Raw genomic sequence first — 22047 nt, 5'->3', positions numbered from 1 at the left:
CCCACCGTTCGACCGCAGGCCTCCCCCTTGCCTGCCTGCCCCAGCCCATCTCCCTCTTCTCGTGGCTGCCTGCCCCAGCCCCTGCCCATCTTTGCAGGTGTCTGCTGGGCCCTTCCCAGTGTCTCCACACCCCCTTGACCCAGGGGCCCGGACTGGTGCAATGGTCTGAGTGTGGCCTCCCCAGCGCTCAGCAAAGGGAATAACATCTTCCCTTCAGCTGCTGGCAGTGCTCCTCCTAATGTAGCCCAATACATGGTCTGCACTGATCGCAGCGAGAGCTCGCCGTTAGCTCAGACTAAACCTAAACATGAACGTTACTGCTGAAATTCTGGGTCCTGCCCAGGTGCAGGGATTCCACCCCAGGTGCAGAGCTTTGCACTTCTCCTTGTTGAACTTCCCGAGGTTTCTGGTTGCCCAGTCTCAAGTTTCTCAGGGTCCAGCTGGGTTGAAACTCTGCTATTCATTGTGTCTGTCACTGCCCCAAATTTACTGGCATCTGCAAATTTGCTTAGCATGCACTCTCTGTCATCATTTAGGGTGTCAGTGAAGATGTCCAGTGGTGTGGACTTCCGAAATGACCCCACCGAGATTGCCCTTACTGCTAGCCAGAGCTTGGGCAATAACAGTGCCTTCAGCCCTTCATCTATCAAATTTGTTACAGTTCCTAAATGTGCTTGACAGTTTCCTGGAATTAAAAAAAAAAAAAAAAAAAGGACCCAGATAGGTGAAATGTGCATTGATTCAGCAATTTCTGTTCTTTTCTTTCCCATCTCCTGCTAATTGCTTGTGAGGGAAATGTCACGGCATGAGGCTTTCATAAACTTCTTCCTACTGGGAAGGTTTTGCTCAGAAACAGTTGGATCTTTGCTTTTTGAGACCTTGCATTAATTGGGAGCCTGCTCCTTGCAAGAAAATGGACTTTGGTTTGCTTTGTTCCTCACCTCAGCAAGCTTTAGGGTCATAAAAGGTACTGCCAGATGAACTGCCTGAATCCCTGATGTTTTCTCTTCCTTCTTAAGTTCTTCCCAGGGAACTGCTGAAAATTAGCCCCAATTTAACACAGGCAATTTTTCACGTGGACACCAAATGTTGCTTTGCCTTTTCTCTGTATGGCCCTTTTTTTCCTCTTTCGTGTTCTTTCAGTCCTTCTCTAAGGAGGGATGTGATTTCTTCCTAATTTCTGTATTCAAATAATTATCCTGAAGAAGTGATGGTTTTCTCACAAAGTTTTTAGTCCTCTCTGTCTTTGCCTCCGCATTGTGTTGTGAATGGAGCTGTGGGAAATACTGTCCATGTGGCCCAAAATAGATTTACGATACTCCTGTATAAGAAATGGCTTGGCAGGCAGCTAGCGTTTTCAAAGCCAGGGTATCTAACCAAGGGCAGCAGACACTGAGTTGCTTTGTAATCCAGATCTGGGTTTGATGATCTCGTTTTCATTTGCCAGAATTTAAGGACCTCACTTCTGACACAGCAGTAAGTGTCTGCCCACATGGAATCAAATTTCCTTCTTCGAATCTGCTCTTTTATTATGCCATCAAAAATAAAAAGCAGTAAGGAGAGAGTTCATAATTCTGGTCAAATTACAAATATTGCAAGCAAAACCGTTGCAACACCTTTAGCTAAAATGTTCATAAGGTCATCACAGGTGATGGTACAGCCTTGAACTCTCCAAAAGTATGGAAAAATGACAACATGGCTGTTTTCTTCTGCAAAACATGAGCAGTCATGGGCACATGAAATTCAATATCAGGTAACATGGATCACCTTAGAAATGCTTCTTTTCCATGCACCTACATGAGGCAGGGTGGGAGTTGGTGAGGCAAGCTATTGTATGAGAATTTGGGACTTTTTACATAAATGTAACATGGGCAACATTTTGAGAAGCAGGAATGTAGAAAGGAGACTCATGGGGAGTCTCGCTGGGGAGAAGGACTCACACGATGCCACACTGCTTGGCTCTCGATCTGTGCTTTACTCTGCCTTCGAACCCCTGTGCCTCGCAGAGGAGGGAGAGCAGCACAAGGAGGGGCACAGCTGAAGTGTCCCGGGCGCAACGGGACAGCTTGGGGAGGTTGTGGTACCATGACAAGTCTGCAGAAGGAGACCGCAGTCTGGAAAAGGGACTGCGGCAGTGCTTGAATTGTCTGCGACCCAGTGGGAAGCCTAGGACAGTGGGTACTAATACTTTGGCTGTAGCTAGAAAAGTTAAAGTATGTTCTTTAATGTTCTTCCATAGGTTGCTGGGTGATGCTGTATAAATCACTTTGCTTCCCAAGCCATCCTGGGAAAATGGGCATCATGACACTGACGTCCTCTGCAAAGCAGTGCGATGCACTGTGCTGCATCAGGGGTGGATACTTCTGCTTTCTATGAGTATTGTTATCATCATGGTCACCAGCCCTTGAATGCAAGGGCAAAGCACTCCAGCTGTGTTTACGGGGACGGGCTGGAAGGGCTGGCTTGTTAGCTACCACGAGGACTCCTCCTTGCAGACTTCTGCACTAATTCACCGTAATCTGTTGGCAGTGCCCAGAGGAGCCTGGACATTACTGCGGCCACCTCCAGCCTGCCTCTGCTGCCTCCGTTTCCATGCATTTGGTGGCTGGGTGACAGTCCTATACGGCAGGGTAGCTCACGACAGTGTGCCCTGCTCTCTCCTTCCAGGAGCAGGTACCGATGCCAACGTGTCCTTGATCCTGTTTGGGGAGAACGGGGACAGTGGAACCCTCGCTCTGAAGGAGTCCAACAAGTCTAACAAGTTTGAGAGGAACCAGATGGACGAATTCACCTTCCCTGACATGCTGAGCCTGGGAGATCTCTGCAAAGTGCGGATCTGGCATGACAACAAAGGTCAGTGCAGTGATACGAGTAGGGTGGGAGAGGTTGGGACAATGTCTGCACTCAAGCAAAGGCAGACGCATCCGTGGACATGGTGCGGGCGGAGGTCACTGTTCCCAGCTCTGCTGTGGACCGGGCAACCTCAAGCATTTTGCTTGGCCTCGTGTGTCTTGGCTTGTCTGAATAGACATATTCTCTTCAGGCAGGAGACCATCTCCCTGCCTGCTGGTATAGGATCTGCTATAATAGGTCCCCAGCTTTGGTCAGAGCTTATAGCCATCACTGCAGGACAGATAATGTTAACTCCTCCTAAGCAGAGTTATCCAGCCCGTTATCCCAACCCAGCAACTCTATTACTGCAATACATTTGTCACAGGCCAGTATTGCACTCTCCGAGCAATTTAACGCTATCAACCTGACACTGACACACGGGGTAATGTAGCCTGGCATCATGTAGAGAGCTTTAGAAGATAGAAATCAAGATCTGTGTCTGTCTTTATTAGAATCACTCCATCATACGGTGAGTGCGCAGTGCCCTGCCGAGAGAGATTCTGACATATCCCTGCTGCTGGACACCGTTACTGGTTTCATAAATGGTAGCAGTCATTTGTGCTGCTAGTCAGGTACCAAGCAGCATCTTGTGACAAATGCCTCACCTGCACTGCTGCCATGACATCTCTTCCAACCCCGCCCTCTCTTTCGGACTTCATCTAAAAGAGATGGTCTTGCACTAACAATGCATCGGTTGGTAATGGCAGGTCCTTGCTGCAGCCCAAAGGTGAAGCTTGAGGGCTTCCATGGACCCACCTGGGCTGGTATTAGCCCACGTGGTTTGGGCAGCAGTATTTATGCAAAGTCCTGGGAGGATCTGCAGTCCTTCTCTGGCTGGACTGCTGTCCATGCTGAGGCAGCTGGCTTACGGCTGGGTTGGGGTTACACTGCAGTGTAGACATTTGCCGGCAATGCTCTTTTCAACTTCTCCATGTTGTGGCAGCTGGGGAAGGCTGCAGAACACACAATATCCTTGTAAGATGCTATCTCTGTATCAGACTTTCCCACTGGAATTTTGCTTCCTTACTGTTATCCAGAGAAAAAGACAAAAAGAAACCTCACTGTAGTCTCTGTCTGTTGTGAAATGATGGAGATACGACCATCCATCTAACCTGGCTTTGTTATTGTTTATTCCAAGTCACTGCAAGCTTTGGGCCCACATTTTTTTCACTCCTACAACATAGGGCAATTTAGTCGATTAACCCCTGTGACTTCAAGTCATATAGCTGGTATTGAGTGCAGTAAGGGAGCTGATTTTGCTTAGTTTTGATTTTAGTTTCCTAAGCCCCTTTTCTTTGAATCTGGATTTAAGATGCTGAAAAGAAAAGTGCTACCAAATATCCACTAGAGTTTTAGCTCAGCAAAAAGGCATCTCTGCAGCTGCGAGTGAGGTCTGGATGTCACTCCAAGATCAGCAAGTGGTCAACACAGACCTGCACGTTCATCTTCAAATATATTACCAACTAAAAGTACTATAAAGAGAACATTTTTCCTTAGGAGACCTTGCATCTTCCCAGAGCTGGATCTCGCTAACAGCATGAAACAAACCCATCAGATTCAGAGCTGATGCTTAGGGCTCAGGCACGGGGAAGGGATGTAGGAATATAAGAACTGGGTTAGACCAAGGGTCTGTCGAGGCCGGTGGCTGTTTCCACCAGCAGCCATAATTGGATGCCTGAGGAAGAGAAAGAACTGAGCAAGCAGATATAATCCTTCCCCAGTCCTCAGCATCTCACTATTTGTAGCTCAGGGGATTTCCTGAGCTGGATATCATTTTTGTCTGTTAAGTAACTTTCCGTGGATTTTCTCATCCTAGTGCTTGTCCGGACTGTCAGACATTTGGCATCCGCAATGTCCCATGGCAATGGTCCATCTTGCACAGGGCTCCTACGTGCAGTTTTGGTGCCCTTTTCTTCTTGCACAAGTAATCGTGATTCACTTTTTCCGTGCCACTGATGATGTTGTCGCCACAGGTTAGGGAGCTACCACATTGCAGCTGAGCCGCGGCAATTGCTAGCTGAATGCTCTTGGTTAGTCGCACAGGGAGGCAACAAAGCTTAGCCTTAGGCTAAGCAGTAAATGGGCTCAGTTAGTTTAGAGACGCTGTGGGCTAAGAGCAGGTACCCGGATAGTCACCACAGGTCAGCTAAAATAGTAATTCCTGTGTCCAGACCCAGAGAAAATTGTTCATGTTTATGAATAACGGTACACATTGCAACCTCACATTTTCCTTCCTTATTTCCCTCCTATCACCCTTTTTCATTTATAACTAATAGTTAATAGGGATTTTACCAGACCTGGCTGACTGTAGGGTTAAGCCTTGGACAAACAACATGCTCAGGTTTTGTTCAGCATAAATGTACTTGTTTTTCCCCCCTGTAAGAAGGACAACTGTAGTTTAAATCATAGCATATGCTGTCTTCATTGTTCTTGCATTAGTCATGTGAAAGGCACCTCCTTATGTAAAACTTCACACAATGAAGCGTGACAGTTTGTTGGGTGGGTGAAGTATTTATTACGGCTGGGATCCCAAGCTATAGCTGTCCTTCGTGTATAGGCCTGCTCTCTCTATATAATTTATATAAATTGGCTGCGCCACTGGTTAGAAATTCCTGGCTCTATTTTTTGGAAAGGAGTAGTAGGGTCAGGAGTTGAGGGTCGTGTATGCTTTTTATCAGATGCTTGGGGGACTTTGGGTTTTAAACAAAAATGCACTTATTTTTACCATTACTTTGAGACATCAGCTCTTGATCATTCTTTTTTCACTTTTTTGCTTTTTTGGAGCTACTAAATGATTCTCTGTCGATGCTGTGGAAGACCCAGCCTCTCACTTTACTACCCCATTGCCCTTTCTATGATGAATATTTGCAATGTAGATAGTATTCTTTTCCAAAATTTCTTAATAATCAGCCATAATAGCAGCATCAGCCTGCTTTGACTCACGTCAGTACTTCTAGCATAACATAAAGGCTGGATAAGGAAATAGCCAGCCCTTACATGTCTCCTCTTTCTTTCAAACACGACCTGGTCCCAGCAATAAGTCAACCAACCTGTCTCCGTTTCCAGATGAAATGCATTTAAATGACTTGCCCGCGGTGGCTACTTTGCCATGAAATCCAGCTCAACATCTGGCCCATGGGCTCCAGCAAAGCCCCAGCTGACCACCCCCCTCAGAAAAGCTTTACTGCAGAGGATTTGCCACCAGGTCACATCCCACTTCTGTCTATTCTTCCACTGAAGTGTGACTGCACTGGGGTATTCAGAGTGGAAGAGACAGTAATTGCAGTGGGGAAGACTGTCAGATAGTCTAAGCCGTAAGCATTGCATTTGTCTCTTCTGGAGAAGCACATCAGTGTCAGTTTTATGGTCTTACTTTAATGTTTTGAGGTGTCATTTTCCCCATAAAAACTGCTGCGTGGCACCTCTGTATTTGATATAAAGGAGGAATTTAGCCCCAATCTAATTCCTCTGACTTCAGTAAAATTGATTAGGGAGGAAGTCAACAGTCATTCAAAAACAGGCAGTTTACAGACTCCACAACTGTAGTTTCGGGTAGCTTGTTCCTGATATTTAAATATTTAGACCTTACCAGCAAAATCTGGTAGCAATGAATTGATGTGAATGAAATTTATCTTGAAGTTTTGCTCCATGTTTTTTATCCTGCCCCTGCTTACTTTGAGATACTGATGTTCCACCTAATATATTTAGACTCCCAGAGCAAATTTAATCATTTTTAGACTCTCCATCTCCTGATCTCAGATAGGCACTATGTATTTTTCTCATATCTCGGTTCATTTACTTCTACATTTATGCAAGATCAGTATCTGTAGGTCTGTACAAATGCTGGCTTTCTAAATATAGGCCTCATTTTTTTTCTCTGGTTTAGGGACTAAATCACCATTCTAGAAGAATGGTTTAAAGTTTCTCAGTATCTCAGTAATGGAATTGTTTACCTATAAAAGGCTTTTTTTTGGCCTTTTTCTTCTCACTACAAGGAGATGTGGGAAATCTGGGTTTAGTTCTTCATCTGCCTGAGTAGATTTGAACCCACATGATAAACAGTCTTTCTAAAGTCATTAATTTCAGATTCTTGATTATCTCAGTTGCCATCAGCCAAGGGGAGCCAGGAAGAGTCTAATTACCCATGAAACAGACTTCTCTGTGTTATTATAGAAGCAAAAGATGGAAGTAAATAAGCAGGTTATGCAGTCCAACTGCTTCTCTGCCTGAACAGGGCCCTTCTCTCAATTATACCAACCGCTAGTGCATTGTCTCGTTGAGTCTTAAATAGCCTACCTGCCCCAATGAATCCTTTTGGGTGGCTCTTACAAAGGAGAAAGTATCCTATTCCCCTTTCTTGAGCTGGACACAGCTCAAGAAGATGAGTATGTCCTTGTTTTTGCTTTCGTTTCTCTGGAAGAGCTGCCTTTTGAAGGAGCAGCATCTTGGATGGAATCTCAGGTTGCCCAGGCCTTCAACTCACAGCATTTTGCATTTCCAGAGAGATGTTTCTGCAACTCAGAGACATGATTCCAAGCCTTTTGGATGCTAGCAGAGCATAAATTATTAGAAGAAACACAAACATCTGCTTTCTCTGCCCTTTGTAGGGATTTGTTCAGCTATCAGACTCCAAAACAGGTCTTTTTTAAGCCTCATAAACTCTGTAGATCCATAGGGCAGATTGATTGAATAGCTTCTGCTTTAAATAAAAAGTGTGGGAAGGAGAAATAGCTGTGTTAACCTGCCTGAGGAGAGGAGCCGGCATCTTCCCCCCCTCTCTGGTTCGCTGGCGTGGTGGAGAGGAGCACAGCTTCGACCCCTGCATCGTCCTGCATGGTTGCAACCATTCAATTGGTGCTGTAGGCAAGGCAGAGGCGCCAATGCAAGCTGCAGACCTTCGTGTCACATGCCAGCACCCCTGCCATGGCCTGTCAGTCCTTCCGATTTGCCAAATCCAGCCTCAGCCCCTCGGGAGACCCCAGCACAGACCCGATAGTCCCCCCTGTAGAACTTGGTGAATGCACCGTGCACCTTCCTCTCTCTTTGGCAGCACATTTCTTACACTCATCTGTCTGTCTATCACAGAAATGTGCTCCTGGCATTGCAGCATGAGCAGAAGACACAGCAGAGATCTCAGCCCAGAGCTGAGAGGAAGTAGAAAAAAAGAAGATTTAAGCAAAGAAAACAGGAGACTTGGAGAGAAGACAAGGGCCCCAGTACTAACCTTGCACAGTTATTCATTTCTTCCCTATCTCCTGTAATTGCAGAATCCTTCATTACAGGGTGGAGAAGCCCACTAGGCCAGCTAGTAGCTGCAAAACTACCAATTCTGTAAACGCTTCTCTTTGCCATGAGCCTCCTTTGCTCCTCTTGGCAACAAATTATCCTGCACCCTTGCTACATGATTTTGAATCAAGTATGCCTCAATACAACATGAAATACGCTTCAATCACAAGAATAGCCTCTGAGCCACTGTTATAGCTTCACTCTGAGCAGTTAAATGTTTTGCACTTAGTAGTAGTTTATCAGTAAGATGTGGGGGGGTTTTGTCTGAGAGTAATTTATTGGTGGTTTTGTCCCCAGTCAAATCCTGAAGTGAACAAGTTGCATAGACAACGCAGGAGGGACATTTTTTCTGAAAGTGTCCCAAGTGCTAAGCTTTTTCTTTGTCAAAGGTTGTGAGAGGCGTTTCATTGCCTGTCAGCTCTGATGAGAAACCTCGTGTGCGAACTAACATGATGCTGAAGGAGAGAGATACAAACGCATCTATTTTTATTCTGCCACTGGCTTGCTGGATGACCTTGCGTAAATCACATCCCCGCACCTCATTTTCATTTATGTAAATTAGGGATAAAAATATATTCACCTTCTTACAATGTTTTGAGATGTACTGATGCGGAGCTAGATGCTATTATTTTAACACCTCACAATTAACACACCATTTCTAGCAATCTGACACTTCTATCGAAACTCCCACCGCTTTCTGGGTGATGTCTCCTGTGACGGGGTATAAGGATGGATGGTCATCTAACCAGGCAAGAGATAAATAACATCAGAGGGTGTGAGGCTGATGAACTGTCTTGGCAATGATCATTACTTTATATTTCAGAGGAACACATGAGAAGAAAAGGAAAAAAAAATGCAATTGGGGGTTGAGCAGTACCGGTTGCTAGCTGTCAATGGTTGGGCAGCAGAAAGTCTTTGCTGGTGCCTGAGCAGTCGATGTCCTGAGCATGAGTTTTCTTCTCCTCCTATGTGAACATAAGCGCCAGTAATGACAACTATTATCCTTGATTAGACATCAAGTGCTTTCAAAACCAAACCGAAGCAAGCGTGCTAGAGACAGGTTGACTGCAGAGAACGTCGGCCAGGTTACCCAGCATGTGAAATTACACTTGTTTGCATTTGCTACACAGCTCACAAAACAGATAGACACCTCTGACAATTTGCCAAACAGTAATTTGCATGAAATTTGGTGAATGCTTCCTGCCTCAAACTAAAGGGAGGAAAATAGATGCATGTGGCTGCAAAGAGAGAGGACAGCTTCACTTCCACAGTGATGTGTGTCTCCAAGCCTGGATGTGGCTCATTTCCCTGATCTGTTCAGCAGGGATTTGTATCCACCAGCTCTCACTTTGCGAGGAATAGTTAATATTCACTAAAGCAAAGACGAGGACCAAACACCTGGTGAGTGGTGAACCCACCAGACTAGATACATTCTCACTCTCTTTCTCCAAGTCTCAGTAAATGTTTGTGCATCTGTCTAACATCAGTAAAGCACAGGGTTTTTAGCATCACGTGAGAAAAAGGCAAGATGGTCCTGTGAAAGCCTTGCAGATGTGCACAGAGGACCCCTGCCCAACATCACTCAGTTGCCTGCTTGGGCCCTTTCGGAAAGGAGGACAAACGGACAGCGAACTGCTCTTTTGGATGAGGATGCTTGGGAAGAGAATAAATTTCACTACATGACACTAAATTATACAACTGCCAGAATCAAGCAAGCAAAGTGATTCTGTTTTCCCCAAAGCTCTTCTCTTCCTCTAATTACATTTGAAATGTTTTGCATCTTATTATAAATGTCACTTCCAACTGTGGGACCATTAAGGAGCCAACGTGGCATAGCCACGGGTTTTGTTAGAGCAGGTTTGCTGCCGGGGATTTTGATGGCAGTGGAACAGGCCGGGAATGAAGTACCTTTTGTTACGAACACTGAACACTAGTTATAGTGATAGGGGATCATCCACAAAAGCACAGCAGTGGACAGGCTATTTTAAAGACCAAGACCTTGTACGATCAAGCAGGGACTGCTCAGATGTTTGCTCTCTCTTCCCTCCTGCTCCAAAGCAGTCATGGAGATAAATGGAGGCCCAGTTTGTGCCTGGAGTCACTGTGTTTTCTAAGGCATTTGTGCAGCTGATTTGGGTCTGAGCCCTTGTGCTCCTGGTGCTGTCGGTCAAGGTGCCTAAGGGCTACAGAGCAGACTGGCTCTAGCCACCGTGCAAACGCTGGAAGTTGAGGGATGGAGCAGCCCCGGCCTTTCTCAGAGGATCAGGATCCACCATCCAGCAGGATCCCAGCTCCCAGGGCAAATCCTGGGACCCTGATGACCCATTGCTGCTCAGATCCTCCAGTTTCTCCTGCACGGCCAGGCTGTGCTAGCAGTGGCCAGGCACCAGGAAAGTCATCTCCCCCCACTGTGCCCACACCGCCTTGCTGGTTCCTCTACCTCGCTCTTTCACTGACACCCAGTCCATAAACCGGTTTGTACTGAGGCTTTGGGGCCTCCTGAGTTACCTCCGTAAGGGATGTAGTTCCCTGTCCTGTCAGTTCTCAAGAGCTGTAACGTGCCTGAGCCCATTACTCTGCAAAGGCCACACGGGAGCAAAAAGTTGAAATAAGGTAAAAGCCTGAAGCCAGGATTTTATGACCTGAAAAGTGTTTCTGCAGACTTGGTTTCATCTCCTTCCGTTGGTGTGCTCACGGGCACACAGAGCCAGACCAGCTGAGTGAAACAAAGTCAGACTCTGTGAATAACTGGGTTTTGCACTTTTTTCTAGTCCAATAGAAAAGACCAATATTTTCAGTGCGGTCAAAGAGAACAATTTCTTCAGTCCTGAACAAATCCTTCCATTTCCATATCAGCCTTTGAAGAGAAGTTAATGCTGTGGCAGTGAAGGGCTGGATGTGGGAACCGCTCCTGGAGCCGGGGAAGAGGGATGGGGCAGGAAAATGTGCTGCCCTGGACGCAGCCAGTACAGCGTTCACCTGGGATGAATTCATTTCCTTCCAGAAATAAAAAGCAATATAGGATACTTCTACAGCTTCCAGGTCTCTCAGTGTAATTTAAATTGCTAAACATGAGAAAGGAAAAAAAAAGGAAAAGATCGATTCTAGCAAGAGGGAAAAGAAATTTCTTTAAAGCAGACAGGAGGAGGCTTTGAAGCAGTAGCACTGTTTTTCTGAGAGTGTCCAGACAGCTCCTTAACTTGCTGTACCCCTGGCTGTAAGGGACGTCCCGCTGGGTTTTGCTTTTCAGTCTTGACACCCTGATAGAGCCCAGAGCTCGTTCTTTAAATAGCCCACAGCTGATAGAGGCGTCTTTTGCAGGGACTCCAGGAAAAGCTGCACTTTGCGCTTGCTTTGCCTTCAGCTCCAATAGGTGCTGGAAATTCGGCTCTGCTCTGTCTCTCCCTGTGGCAAAAGTGCAGCTTTCTGTGGCAGCTCTCATGGCAAAGGGTTGCCGAGACCAGGCTGGAGAAGAGGGCATAGGGTATGGGCATCTTGCTCCTGGTGCTGCTGCTTAGCACTGACCCATCCCAAGCAGGCTGCTCTCTGCTGCGATCAGGACCGAGACCACTAATTTATTCGATCCCAGTCTGCAGTCATTGATCTCTCTTGCTGGAGAGGGAAGGCGTATTTTCTTTTTTCATCCTGTACTGTTTTAACTAAAGGTTTGATGGAAGCAGAGCAGTCTCCGGAATATCCTGCAGAGGCATTCATTGAGCTTAAATGGAAATGAGCCTGCCAGTAAGATTAACAGCTGATCCCACCACCAACATATTTAGAATAAATTTCCAAACAGTCCCAAAGAGTAAGTTGCTCTTGCGAGAGCATGGTGGGAGCCTTGGGGAACTTGATCAGATCTGCCCCCGAGGCATTAACTGATGAGGATTTGCAAGGGTACCGTGTGCCAGTCCACCCAAACCCCCCTGCATGCCTTTGTCCTGCTGCTGAGGTTGGGACGTGAGTGTCTGAGCAGTGCATCCAACGCCTGGGTCCCCCATCCTTGGTATTTGCAAAGGTCTTGTCACTGACACGTGGCACTGTCCTCTCAGTACAGAGATGCATGGACATATTGGAGCAAGTGCAGCGCAGGGTCAGGAAGATGACTGAGAGAGTGGAGCATCTCCCGTCTGGGGAGGTGCTTAGGGGGCTGGGGCTCTCTAGCCGGGAGAAGAGAAGACTCGGGGGGATCTTATCAATGTGTATAAATATCTGATGGGGGCAGGGTGTAAAGAAAACAGAGCAGGACACTTAGCGGTGCCCAGAGGTTGGAATAGACGATCTCCAGAGGTGCCTTCCAACCCCAAGGATTTAAGGAATTACGTAAATTGGAGTTAAAGGGACAAGCGGTGTATTTCGTTGAGGACTGTGCTTTGTAGCAGGTGATTTCCGATCTTGGAGGAGGTTCAGGAAGCCGCGGTACCCAGCAGGAATGCCTGTAGCCGGTAAGGAACAGCTGACACGTACGTTGTGGATGGGTCACAGTCCACAGGAGCAGGGTGACCTGCTGACATAACTCAGAATGGTGCCACCATTTTTTTTCGGGGCTCAATGTTATTTCTTGCAAACTAAGGACGCAGGCACATAGCAGTGAGTTCTTGGAAGAGCGAGAGCTATCTAATGCCTCTGGGTGTAAATAATAAGACAGCAGAGAGCTTCCTTCGTGAACATAACCTTCCTTTGTCTGGCTAACAACAGGACTTGCAAGTAGAACTGTCAGAACCTGCTGTCCCCCGGCTCAGCAAGGGCTCCTTCTATTCTAAAAAATAAATCAGGAAATTGTTCCCACATGCCCTTTTCTTGATTTTTCCGATTGCTTTTCTGCTGCAAAAAAAAATTAAATAGGAAACTAAGAGGAGCTACAAATCCTCAGAAGGAACCAAGGCAAAAGCTGGGTGAGCTGGTGGTCTCTCCTTGAGCAATCATCACTTCACTCGGTGCCACATTCATGTCTGGTCACAGCATTAGTGAATTCACCGTGGGTGCTTGGAGAGAGGAGGACAGCATGGGTAGTTTCCCTAGGTGTGCTATCTGGCAGGGTCAAAGGAGCAAGTTATAATCTGCCTTCAGACCTTCAGATCCACATGGCACTGATGGCTGTTGGTGCTCTCTCGGTGGAAACTTCATCTCCACAGACCATTGAAGGGTACTCCATGTGCCTCACCAGGTTTTCTGCACCTTTGCAAACAATTTTAAACTGTCGTTGCTTTAGTATGAAAGGATTGGACGTAATGCAGGCCATAGAGAAAGACATTAAACCCTACAGCATGGGGCCAGCCAGCATTTCGAAGACAGGAAGGGACCCCAAAAAGTGGGCACGCACTGCTATGTCTGTTTGAGTAACTAAGGATGTATGTGGGGGAGGGATGGTGGTTAGGTGGGGTGGGAATGGGAAAAGGACATTCATTTGTGCAATCTCTGAAAACTCAGCCGTTTCCAATAAAGGAAAACTCGGCAGTTTCCAATAAAGGATTTTATCTAACCTCTGAGAAAGGGCAGAATTGGGTCCATTAGCAGGAAAGGACTGATGTTGTAAGACACTGAAAAGACTCATATCCTTCTTTTTGGCTTTAATGTTTCCCTTAAAATGGAAGGAAGAATCCACAGCAGTGTCTGTAACAGAGCTGTTCCATTAACTTTTGCCCCAAACCTCTCTAATTTCCAGGAGATTTTGTTCTGGCTCCAGCAAACAGCTCTGCCAGGCCCTGATTACCCTGGGGCTTCGCCGTCCGATACTATCCCTAGGCTGGGGTAGTGCTTCTTCCTGGGGCGGTTTTCCAGGCTTGGTGGGTCGACAAGGCAGACGCTGGCCCCGGCTCTCCCTGCTCAGTGCTTCTGCTCATATCGCAGAAGCCGCTACGCACTTCGGAGCCCCTCCTGTGCCAAGGGCTGGGCCAGGACAGAAGATGGCCCTTTGCCCAGCGAGCCTGCAATCTAGCTTGTCCGAGGCAACACTTCAACACCCCTACATCTGGTCAAAAGCCAGCGAGTCCCTCAAAAGCATGGTCCTGCCTGAGTCTAGAAGGGAGATTGGATTGTGGTCTTGAGCTGCTGAGCATTGGTTTTGGTATCAGAAGAGCATCATGTTCATTGGTGACATTGTCTGCAGTAAATACCAAACATTTCCAACACCAGCAGAGTGCTGCTGGGAAGGAGTATATCACCTACTTGCCCAAGAGATGTGAAAACATCCACTTTTATTATTATTATTTTTAAAGGAATTGCTCCAGGCTGGCATCTGGAATATATTGACGTGACGGACTCCACCACGGACAAAACTTTTCGCTTCCAGTGTGATCGCTGGCTGGCTAAAGGTGAAGATGATGGGCAGCTCATAAGAGAACTGGCTTGTGCCAATGATAACATCCAGGAACTGAAGGAACGGACTGGTAAGTTCAGAGCTGACTTGTGGCATTTCCTAAGGGACCTCTGAGGCAAGAAGACCACATGTGGAAGCTGCTCCGCAGACGGTTCCCGTACAGCCAGGCTTTGCGTTCGCAGGCTCTCAAGGTTGAATCACTGAAAGTACTGTTTACTTCAGAAGTGCAGTACTGCGATAAGAAAGAAACGAATCAGGATTTATGAGGAAGAAAAAATGTCTCATTCTAGGTTGAAACATAAGAGGGGCCCATCTGCAGTGGTTCAATCCAGCAGTAAGCCATAAGGATACGTGGTTATGTTCTCATTAGAAATAATGGGCTTAAATCTTTGAGGTGGAAAATAAGTTCAGTCCTTAAAGCTTTGTAAGTAAGATTGCTCCAGCTTCCTTCTTAATATGCTCTGGGCTACAGGCTCACGTATCCCAGCTGAACATGACAGCTGGGTTTAACACTCCATAGCCCTGGTTCTGCACTGGGTAATTCCACCGAGTCCAACGTAATTACGCTGGAGTCTAATGTGGTGAGGGAGAGAAAGACCAGTGTTATTTAACCACACTGACAAGTATGTTAAGCGCATCTCAGCACTCCTGTAAAAGCAGCACTCTGCTTCAGGAGAGTATGGGAGAGTCAAGAATCACGTTCCTTCAGTGTGATTTCACACTGGCCCTGCCAAAAGACAAGCTTGTGATTGCCATCTTGCTTGTCTTGGGTACTTACATGCATGTTTGGTACCACCATAGCATTTGAGCACATCCTTTTGGGCATATAGATGCCCTCGCTATCCCTGTATGGCTGGGCGACCTTACTGTTAGGAACAGTGGCACAAAAACCAGAAGGATTTGGGCCATCCTAAATAGGGAGACCTTAGCACAGCAGGGAGCTGGACACAGCTTGTTCAAGAGCAGCCCCATCCACTCATGCTAGTTGATCAAGCAGTACTCGTATTTTCCATGTACTCTGTCCTAGGCAGGCAGAAGTCTCACAGATTCCGGTGTGGTTCCATCCTTATTTTGTAAATGCTTTCTTGTCTGCTGTGATAAATATTGGGAAGTGGGTTTTTAGCCAAAATGACAGTCAAATAAAGAGATCTTTCTGACCATCTGCTCTTCCTCTGCTGCTTAACGTGTGTGTTAATTGTGCTTTAAAGCCTATGAGATTGTCACAGTGACAAGCGACAGAGAGGATGCAGAGACCAAGGAAAACATCTGGATCATCTTAGAAGGAAAGCTGGGTCGCTCCAAAGAATTCCTTATGGAAAACTCCTCCAAGAAAAGGAGATTTGAAAGGTAGTGGGACTGGATGATGGGCCAGGAGACTTCCTCACCAGCTGTGCCTCTTCCACAAATGCCATCTTTTCACCAGGACAGCTTATTAGTTGCATTTGTGTCATGCTGTTTCCCATTCCCCTTCCAAAAGGCCTAACGGGTCCTCACCTGGAGTAAAAGGAACATGTAAAATTAGCTTCTGATAGGCAGACAGAGAGCAGGATTAAATATGTTGGGAAAAAGGCATTTGGTAAAGAAACTCTAGATGATGTGTGTGTTTGTGTGTCCTTTTGCATTAGTACAGACAAAAGGGCTTCTGGTGAGCCTAAGGGGAGCCTGTGATTTTTTGAGCTGGGAGGAGCAGAAGGAAGCTGGAGGTTGTTTTAGTTCCTTTTACAGCATCTCGCTGGCAGTGGGAGTCAGAGAAAGAGTAAAAATAGTTGGAGGCTAAATGTTGTCAGAGCTGCCGAGATTTGACTTTCCAGCTGAATCTGGGGGTAGGGCTGAAAGATCACTGTCGCGTGAGGAAAGTCAAATGCCAGCCTTGCGCACGGATGAGCTGGAGGCGCATCTGTGCAACATGGGGCAGATTCCTCTTCCCACGCAGGGCCAAAGTGCTCCAGATGTGAGCTGGGGTTTTCATGTTGCTTATGGAGACAGCAAGCCATTAGGAGAGAGGAGCCTATCCAAAGCCACAGACGCTGCTGATGTTTGGTTGCTTTTCAGGGAAGAAATGTCTTAAGGCTCTGTAAAGGAAGGAAAAAATTATAACTGATCTGGACTCTGAATGACTGAGATTTCATGTGAAACATGACAGATTGGGAGGCACTTCCACCTGACGCTCAGTTGACGGAGAGTAAAATAGAGTTAGAGATACCGTCCTCTGAAGCATTAGTCACAGTCCCTCCTTGGAGGCAGGTTGGAGTAATGACCCAGGCCAAGGAGACAGGCCTAAAAGATATGTAGGGGACATGACGGGGGAGCCAGCCAAGTGTTTGACAGAGACTTATTGTTTAACTAAGCTATTTTCAAGCTGGGCTTCTAAAGCAGGAAGGGTGGCTGAACTAGCAGATTTAAAACAGCTATGGTGGGTAGATGTGTAACAGATACAGTATCTGTCAAGAATGACTGAATGAATGCTGGAGAGGAAATTAGTCATTCTTTAGCTTTATCTATAATGAGGCAAATTGATTTTGTATGTGGAACAGCTCAAGTTTATCCTGGAGAGTCCTAGTGGCAGTAATTTAAAGTGTCACCCCTAATCAGAGAAAATAATGAATTTAAATATGGAAATTATACTTTGTGTTGAATGATTGTGGGTTAAATGAAATGACTTTGAATGGATGCTTATCTTCTATCTTCCGTAGCCATGTGCAAATTACTTAATGTCCATATGAGACAAGTCACTGCCAGCCTTCAAGATATTAACTGAAACGGTTCTCCGTTTCCCGTAGGGGAGCAACAGACACATTTCAGTTTTCTTCAAAGAATGTCGGTGATGTTGCAGCCATCTGTGTTGGTCACTGTCCAAAAGATGGAAAGAAGTCGTCCGCAAAAGCTGATGTGTACTGGCATGTCCAAGAGATTATCATAACAGAGATGGAGCTTTGCAACAAGTAAGTGTCTTATCTGCAAGGAGCAACTCCAGGAGGGCATGGGGAACCTAAGCAGCTCTGCATGTGTCTTCCTGAAGGACTTCAAACTTACGCAGTGCTGAAAGGTCTCACCAACTCTTAATCCCTTTCTGAGAGCCAAGGGCGAGATGTTTGGTGTCAGACACATAGATGCCTGATTTGGTTGTGCAGTTTCTGAGTTGTTAGAGAAGGTTCTTGCACAGCTGAGTTCACAAACAAGTCTGTTTTGGGTGAGTTTTGCACCAACTACAAACTAACACCTCAGCTTGCAGATAATATTGATACTGACTGGAATTTAAAGAGGGTTGTAGGGTGCTCTGCGCATACTGGCCTCTAGGTAACTCTTGTGAAAACAGCTCCTAGAAAAAAGTTGAGTACAAGTCAAAGCCTGAACCTCCAATTCAGATCACCTTGGATGAGCGAGACATCTAGGATGGTCTGAAAGGTCCCCTGTAAAGGCTGCAGTTAGCTACCAAACCAAAAGTGTTCAGCTGCTCCGGCTTGAATATGACTGAAATCTTCTATATCCAAAGAATAAAAATGTCTGAAGATCTCAGGAAATTTTTGCAAGGGGTGATGTCCACAGGCTCAGTTAGCACAGGGAATATACAGGAACCAGAGAAGAGTAGCCATCTGGAGAACAAACTCCTCTTCAGAGGAAATATCCATACCATTAATGGATTTCTTTTCTCCTCCAAGATATTTCCATTACTGCTAAAGAATTTAACTTTAAGGGCTTTGTTCCAGCTGAGACAATTGAGTGTTTGAGAAGAAATCCTTGAAGTGTTTTTTTTTTTTTTTTTTTTTTAGTGCTAAGAGTGTCTCCTAGCAAATTAATCAGCCAGCAGAAGAGCCACAATACTATTTGCTGAATGAAAACTCAGTCAATTATATATTAAAACATGTTCTTTTCTCCTGGTGGAGAAAAATCTAGGACCCTTAATGCCCAGCCGTGCAATCAAATCCATGCATCAAGCTCAGTGGGAGCATGGAGGGGGACATTTTGAAGGGGACAAAGATCCTCTCATAAAGTTTCAGTTATGTTGTTTTTAATTAAAGAGGGTAGCCAGGAGATGCCAGGGAAGCCTGCAACCTTCTCTGCCCTCTGAAGCAGGGCTTTGGCTCTGTGGACACGGTGCTTCATAACAGCAGCCTTTGCTCTCCGAATAATCAGCTGGAGCAGATCTCACCGTGAGACCAGGCTCTCACTTTGGGTATTGCCAATCCCAAACATCCCCCCCCAAAAAAGAAAAAAGAAAGAAAGAAAAAAACTTGAGTTAAGCCAAATTAAAAGAATTATGAGATTGGTCTAGCAATAGTTCTCGATGATAATTTTTTTTGCCTTTTGGTTCTAGGTCTGCTAGCATGCAAAAGGGCCACATTTAGCTGCTTTTTCTTGCAAATCCCAGGGCTAGAAAGGTCATCTTTTTTCTTCGCCCTACCTTGTGAAGACTGTCATGCTCCATCATAATAGCAAAACACTGGATATTATGTCACCGGGAAATAAACTGCAGCCTCAGGCAATTCCCCCCATTTCCACATAGTTTTTTCCTGGCCCTAAAATTTTGCCTTCACCAGAACTTCTCATTTACAAAGCTTCTTTCCAGAGCAAGGAGAGCTTTCCTCTGGCTGCAGAAAATGCCAAAAGTGCTGTAAGCCCTTAAGAAACACAGTACTACTCAAATTGCAGTAACCCTTCCTTCAGGTGTTTATTTTACACACACGCAACCGAGCTACACTCCTTCCGGGAGGATCTGCTGCAGTTTGACGAAGGGGGAGGAGAGGGGGGGAAAAAAAAAAAAAAACTCGTTTGGAAATGATCTGCATCGTTGGAAATGAAATACATCATTAAAAGCACAGTGCTCCAACCCCTGGCTGGGTGCCAGGTATGCAGTGATTTATGAACGTGTTGTGTGCTCCCTGCACATCACCAGAGGCAGCACTGCAGAGCGAAGGGGCTTCGGCATCTGGTACCTATCATCTGCGTGCTTGGTGCTTTTCTTGCCTGCTCGGGATGGGCCGACAGATCTGGATGAGGAAAGGAGGGGGATATGTAAACCTGCAGTCTTTCACGGCGCCTTTTTGCCTGTTCTCCCTAGCTCTTAGCTCCTCCTGTGCCACACTGCCGGTGAGGATCATTGCACATCTCCCCTCCGAGTGCAGTTGCATAGGCGAAACCCTGTTCTGAAATCAGTTTAAATTCAGTCACGCCGGCCGGCGTTATGTGCCGGGCTGGCTGCTTGTCTTGCCTCAGTACTTCTGTAAATGGACATGCCATTTCATGGGCAAAAGGGGTGACAGGTGCCCACATTCAACCCGAGCATGTGCAGGGTGTCTGTGTCCGTCTGGGGATATATCGGATTTTCCAGCAGTTGCAGCGTTCAATCAAGGCTGTCTTCCTGAACAGAAACTCTAGTGTTAGCCCATGTGTGGAAAAGTACCGAGACAACATTGCTGCTGTGTGGTTGAGTAGCACACACGATGGAGAGCTCGTCCGTACCTTCAACCCGCTGTTAACTTTCCTTCGGCAGGTACTTCTTCAGGTGCAACACGAAAATCCCTCTGCGTTACAAGAGACGGGACTACAAAGTCTTCGAGTGTGCCAAGGTCACCGAGAGCTTCGCCAGCAAAGCCCGGAGCTTGGTGCCGGTCCGATACGAGACCATCGTGGTCACGGGCTTCGAGAAGGGAGCCGGTACCGACGCCAACGTGTTCATCACCATCTTCGGGTTGAACGGGGACTCGGGAAAGCGCGCGCTGAAGCAGAAGTTCAGGAACCTCTTCGAGCGGGGCAAAACCAACCGCTTCTACCTGGAAACGCTGGACATGGGGGAGCTGAAGAAAGTCCGGATTGAACACGACAACAGCGGGCTGGTGCCCGGCTGGCTGGTAGAGCGGGTGGAGATCACCAACTCGGCTACCGGGGTCACCACCATATTTCCCTGCGGGAAGTGGCTGGATGAGAACCGGGGGGACGGTTTAATCTGGAGAGAGCTCTTTCCTAGATACTGAGCAGGACAGACTAGCGACACACAACCACAGGAGGGTTTTAGACCCTTCTGCACGTGCATTTTTCTCGTTATATGGTTTTATAGCACATTTGACTTTTTAAAACGTTGCCTTTTATATTGAAGGATTTTTAGTAGTAAGATGTGGTTCCTGGGTCAACATTTTGTAAAAGTAATACTGCTTTTTTAAAATTGTCTATAAAATTGTGAATGAAATACATTCCTTTCTTATTTATGATTAGAAGCCAAACAGTAGATCCATAAACTATCTCGGTAGCAGCTCAAAAGCTGCCTCCTGCTTTCACCACCTTGTGCTGCCCGGGCTGGAAGGGCCAGCTGGCCTCCACTATTGACCAGCTCCTTTTCAGATGAATAAAAAGAATCAGAAAATGGAGCTGATGCAGTAACGTGTTGAAAGGAGCAGGACTTTCTGCAGGGAGGTTTGGGAAAGGGAGGGCTGGTCTTGGGCGATGGGACCTGAGAGCTGCCAAAGCCTCCCGTGGGCTTTTCCTCTGCACTGGACCTGGCTCCCAGACGAGAGCTGGACTTGGCCGACTCTAGCGCAGAGCCACCGTGATCTGAGGGTTATGGCAGCCAGTGCGATTCCTAGGAATTTGTTAGCAAAGGACCTAAGAGCTAATCAATTACCCTTCAAGGAAGCTGTCTTGGGATACTTTTACCCTATATGGCCTGAATACCAATCCCTTTTCAGAGCAGCTGCCATTCATTTTACTCTCTTTTTTTTGGTGAAATATCTCTATTTGATTTTTCATGGTGGGAGGAATTTCTCAGCTGCAACAAGAGCCAGTGCTCCCCTATGCGAGGTCTTCCCAGGTGCTCACCTCGCTCTACAGGTACCAACAAGAACAGCTCTTTAAGCATCATTAATTCTGGAGTCCCATCTCCCACCCCAGAGAGCAAAGGAATGACCCTGGCGTGCTCCAGGCCTCGCTCACCAGCTGGAAAAATTCCCACTGCCCCCAGTGGGATGAGGTTCCCCCAGAGAGTCTGGTTTGGAGGAGGAGGAGGAGGAGGAGGCTGCACTAATGAGACGGCCCTCGCTGTTGCAGGCTAATGAGGCAGTTTTTAAATAAGCACTTTGTGTGAAAAGGGGTTAAACACTCCAAACCCACCACCTCATCCAGCCCCAGCATTTGGCATCCCACTGATGTAGGCAGCAGGCTGGGGATGCTCCTGCGGACAGGGCTGGTCCCGCTGCCCAGTCCCTACCTGCTCATGGGAAAAGGTCATGGTCTTGAAGAGCAAGTTGCTTAAATGAACCAGCCTCACCAGTGATCAAAAAACCCAACTGATGGGAATAGTAATAGTTGCCTTCCATATCTGTGTTGTCCCTTTGCCGCGTCCCCCACCTCAGGCTGCCACTGCCAAGCACGGAGAGAGGACCAAGCCGGACCTGGGAGCCCACAGGAGCAGCTCAGGCTCCAGGAGGACTGCAGGCAGGTACAGGTGTTAGCAGACACGTTGCTGGGACCACGCTGGGCTGGTTGCACGTTCCCCAGCCGGCCGGGGGGCACGCACACAGCCCCGTGCTTCTGCTCTCACTGCACTCCTGCAGCATCATTGC

The 22047-nt window shown here is 46.8% G+C and overlaps 1 protein-coding gene across 1 annotated transcript in view; it reads left to right on the top strand.

The window, feature by feature from the left end:
- Positions 1-20682, top strand: part of LOC112994502 (lipoxygenase homology PLAT domains 1) — a 117817-nt gene extending 97135 nt beyond the window's left edge. The window contains exons 35-39 of the mRNA XM_026118912.2: positions 2668-2853; positions 14394-14564; positions 15703-15841; positions 17275-17436; positions 19986-20682. Of these exons, the coding sequence (XP_025974697.2) occupies positions 2668-2853; positions 14394-14564; positions 15703-15841; positions 17275-17436; positions 19986-20466 (1139 nt within the window). The 3' untranslated portion in view covers positions 20467-20682. The remainder of the gene's footprint in view (positions 1-2667; positions 2854-14393; positions 14565-15702; positions 15842-17274; positions 17437-19985) is intronic.
- Positions 20683-22047: the final 1365 nt, after the last annotated feature.

This window comes from Dromaius novaehollandiae, chromosome W (genome assembly GCF_036370855.1).
Source record: "Dromaius novaehollandiae isolate bDroNov1 chromosome W, bDroNov1.hap1, whole genome shotgun sequence".
In the NCBI taxonomy this organism is placed as follows: Eukaryota; Metazoa; Chordata; class Aves; order Casuariiformes; family Dromaiidae; genus Dromaius; species Dromaius novaehollandiae.
Note: the sequence above shows the minus strand (reverse complement) of the source record. Positions and strands in the feature narration are given on the sequence as shown.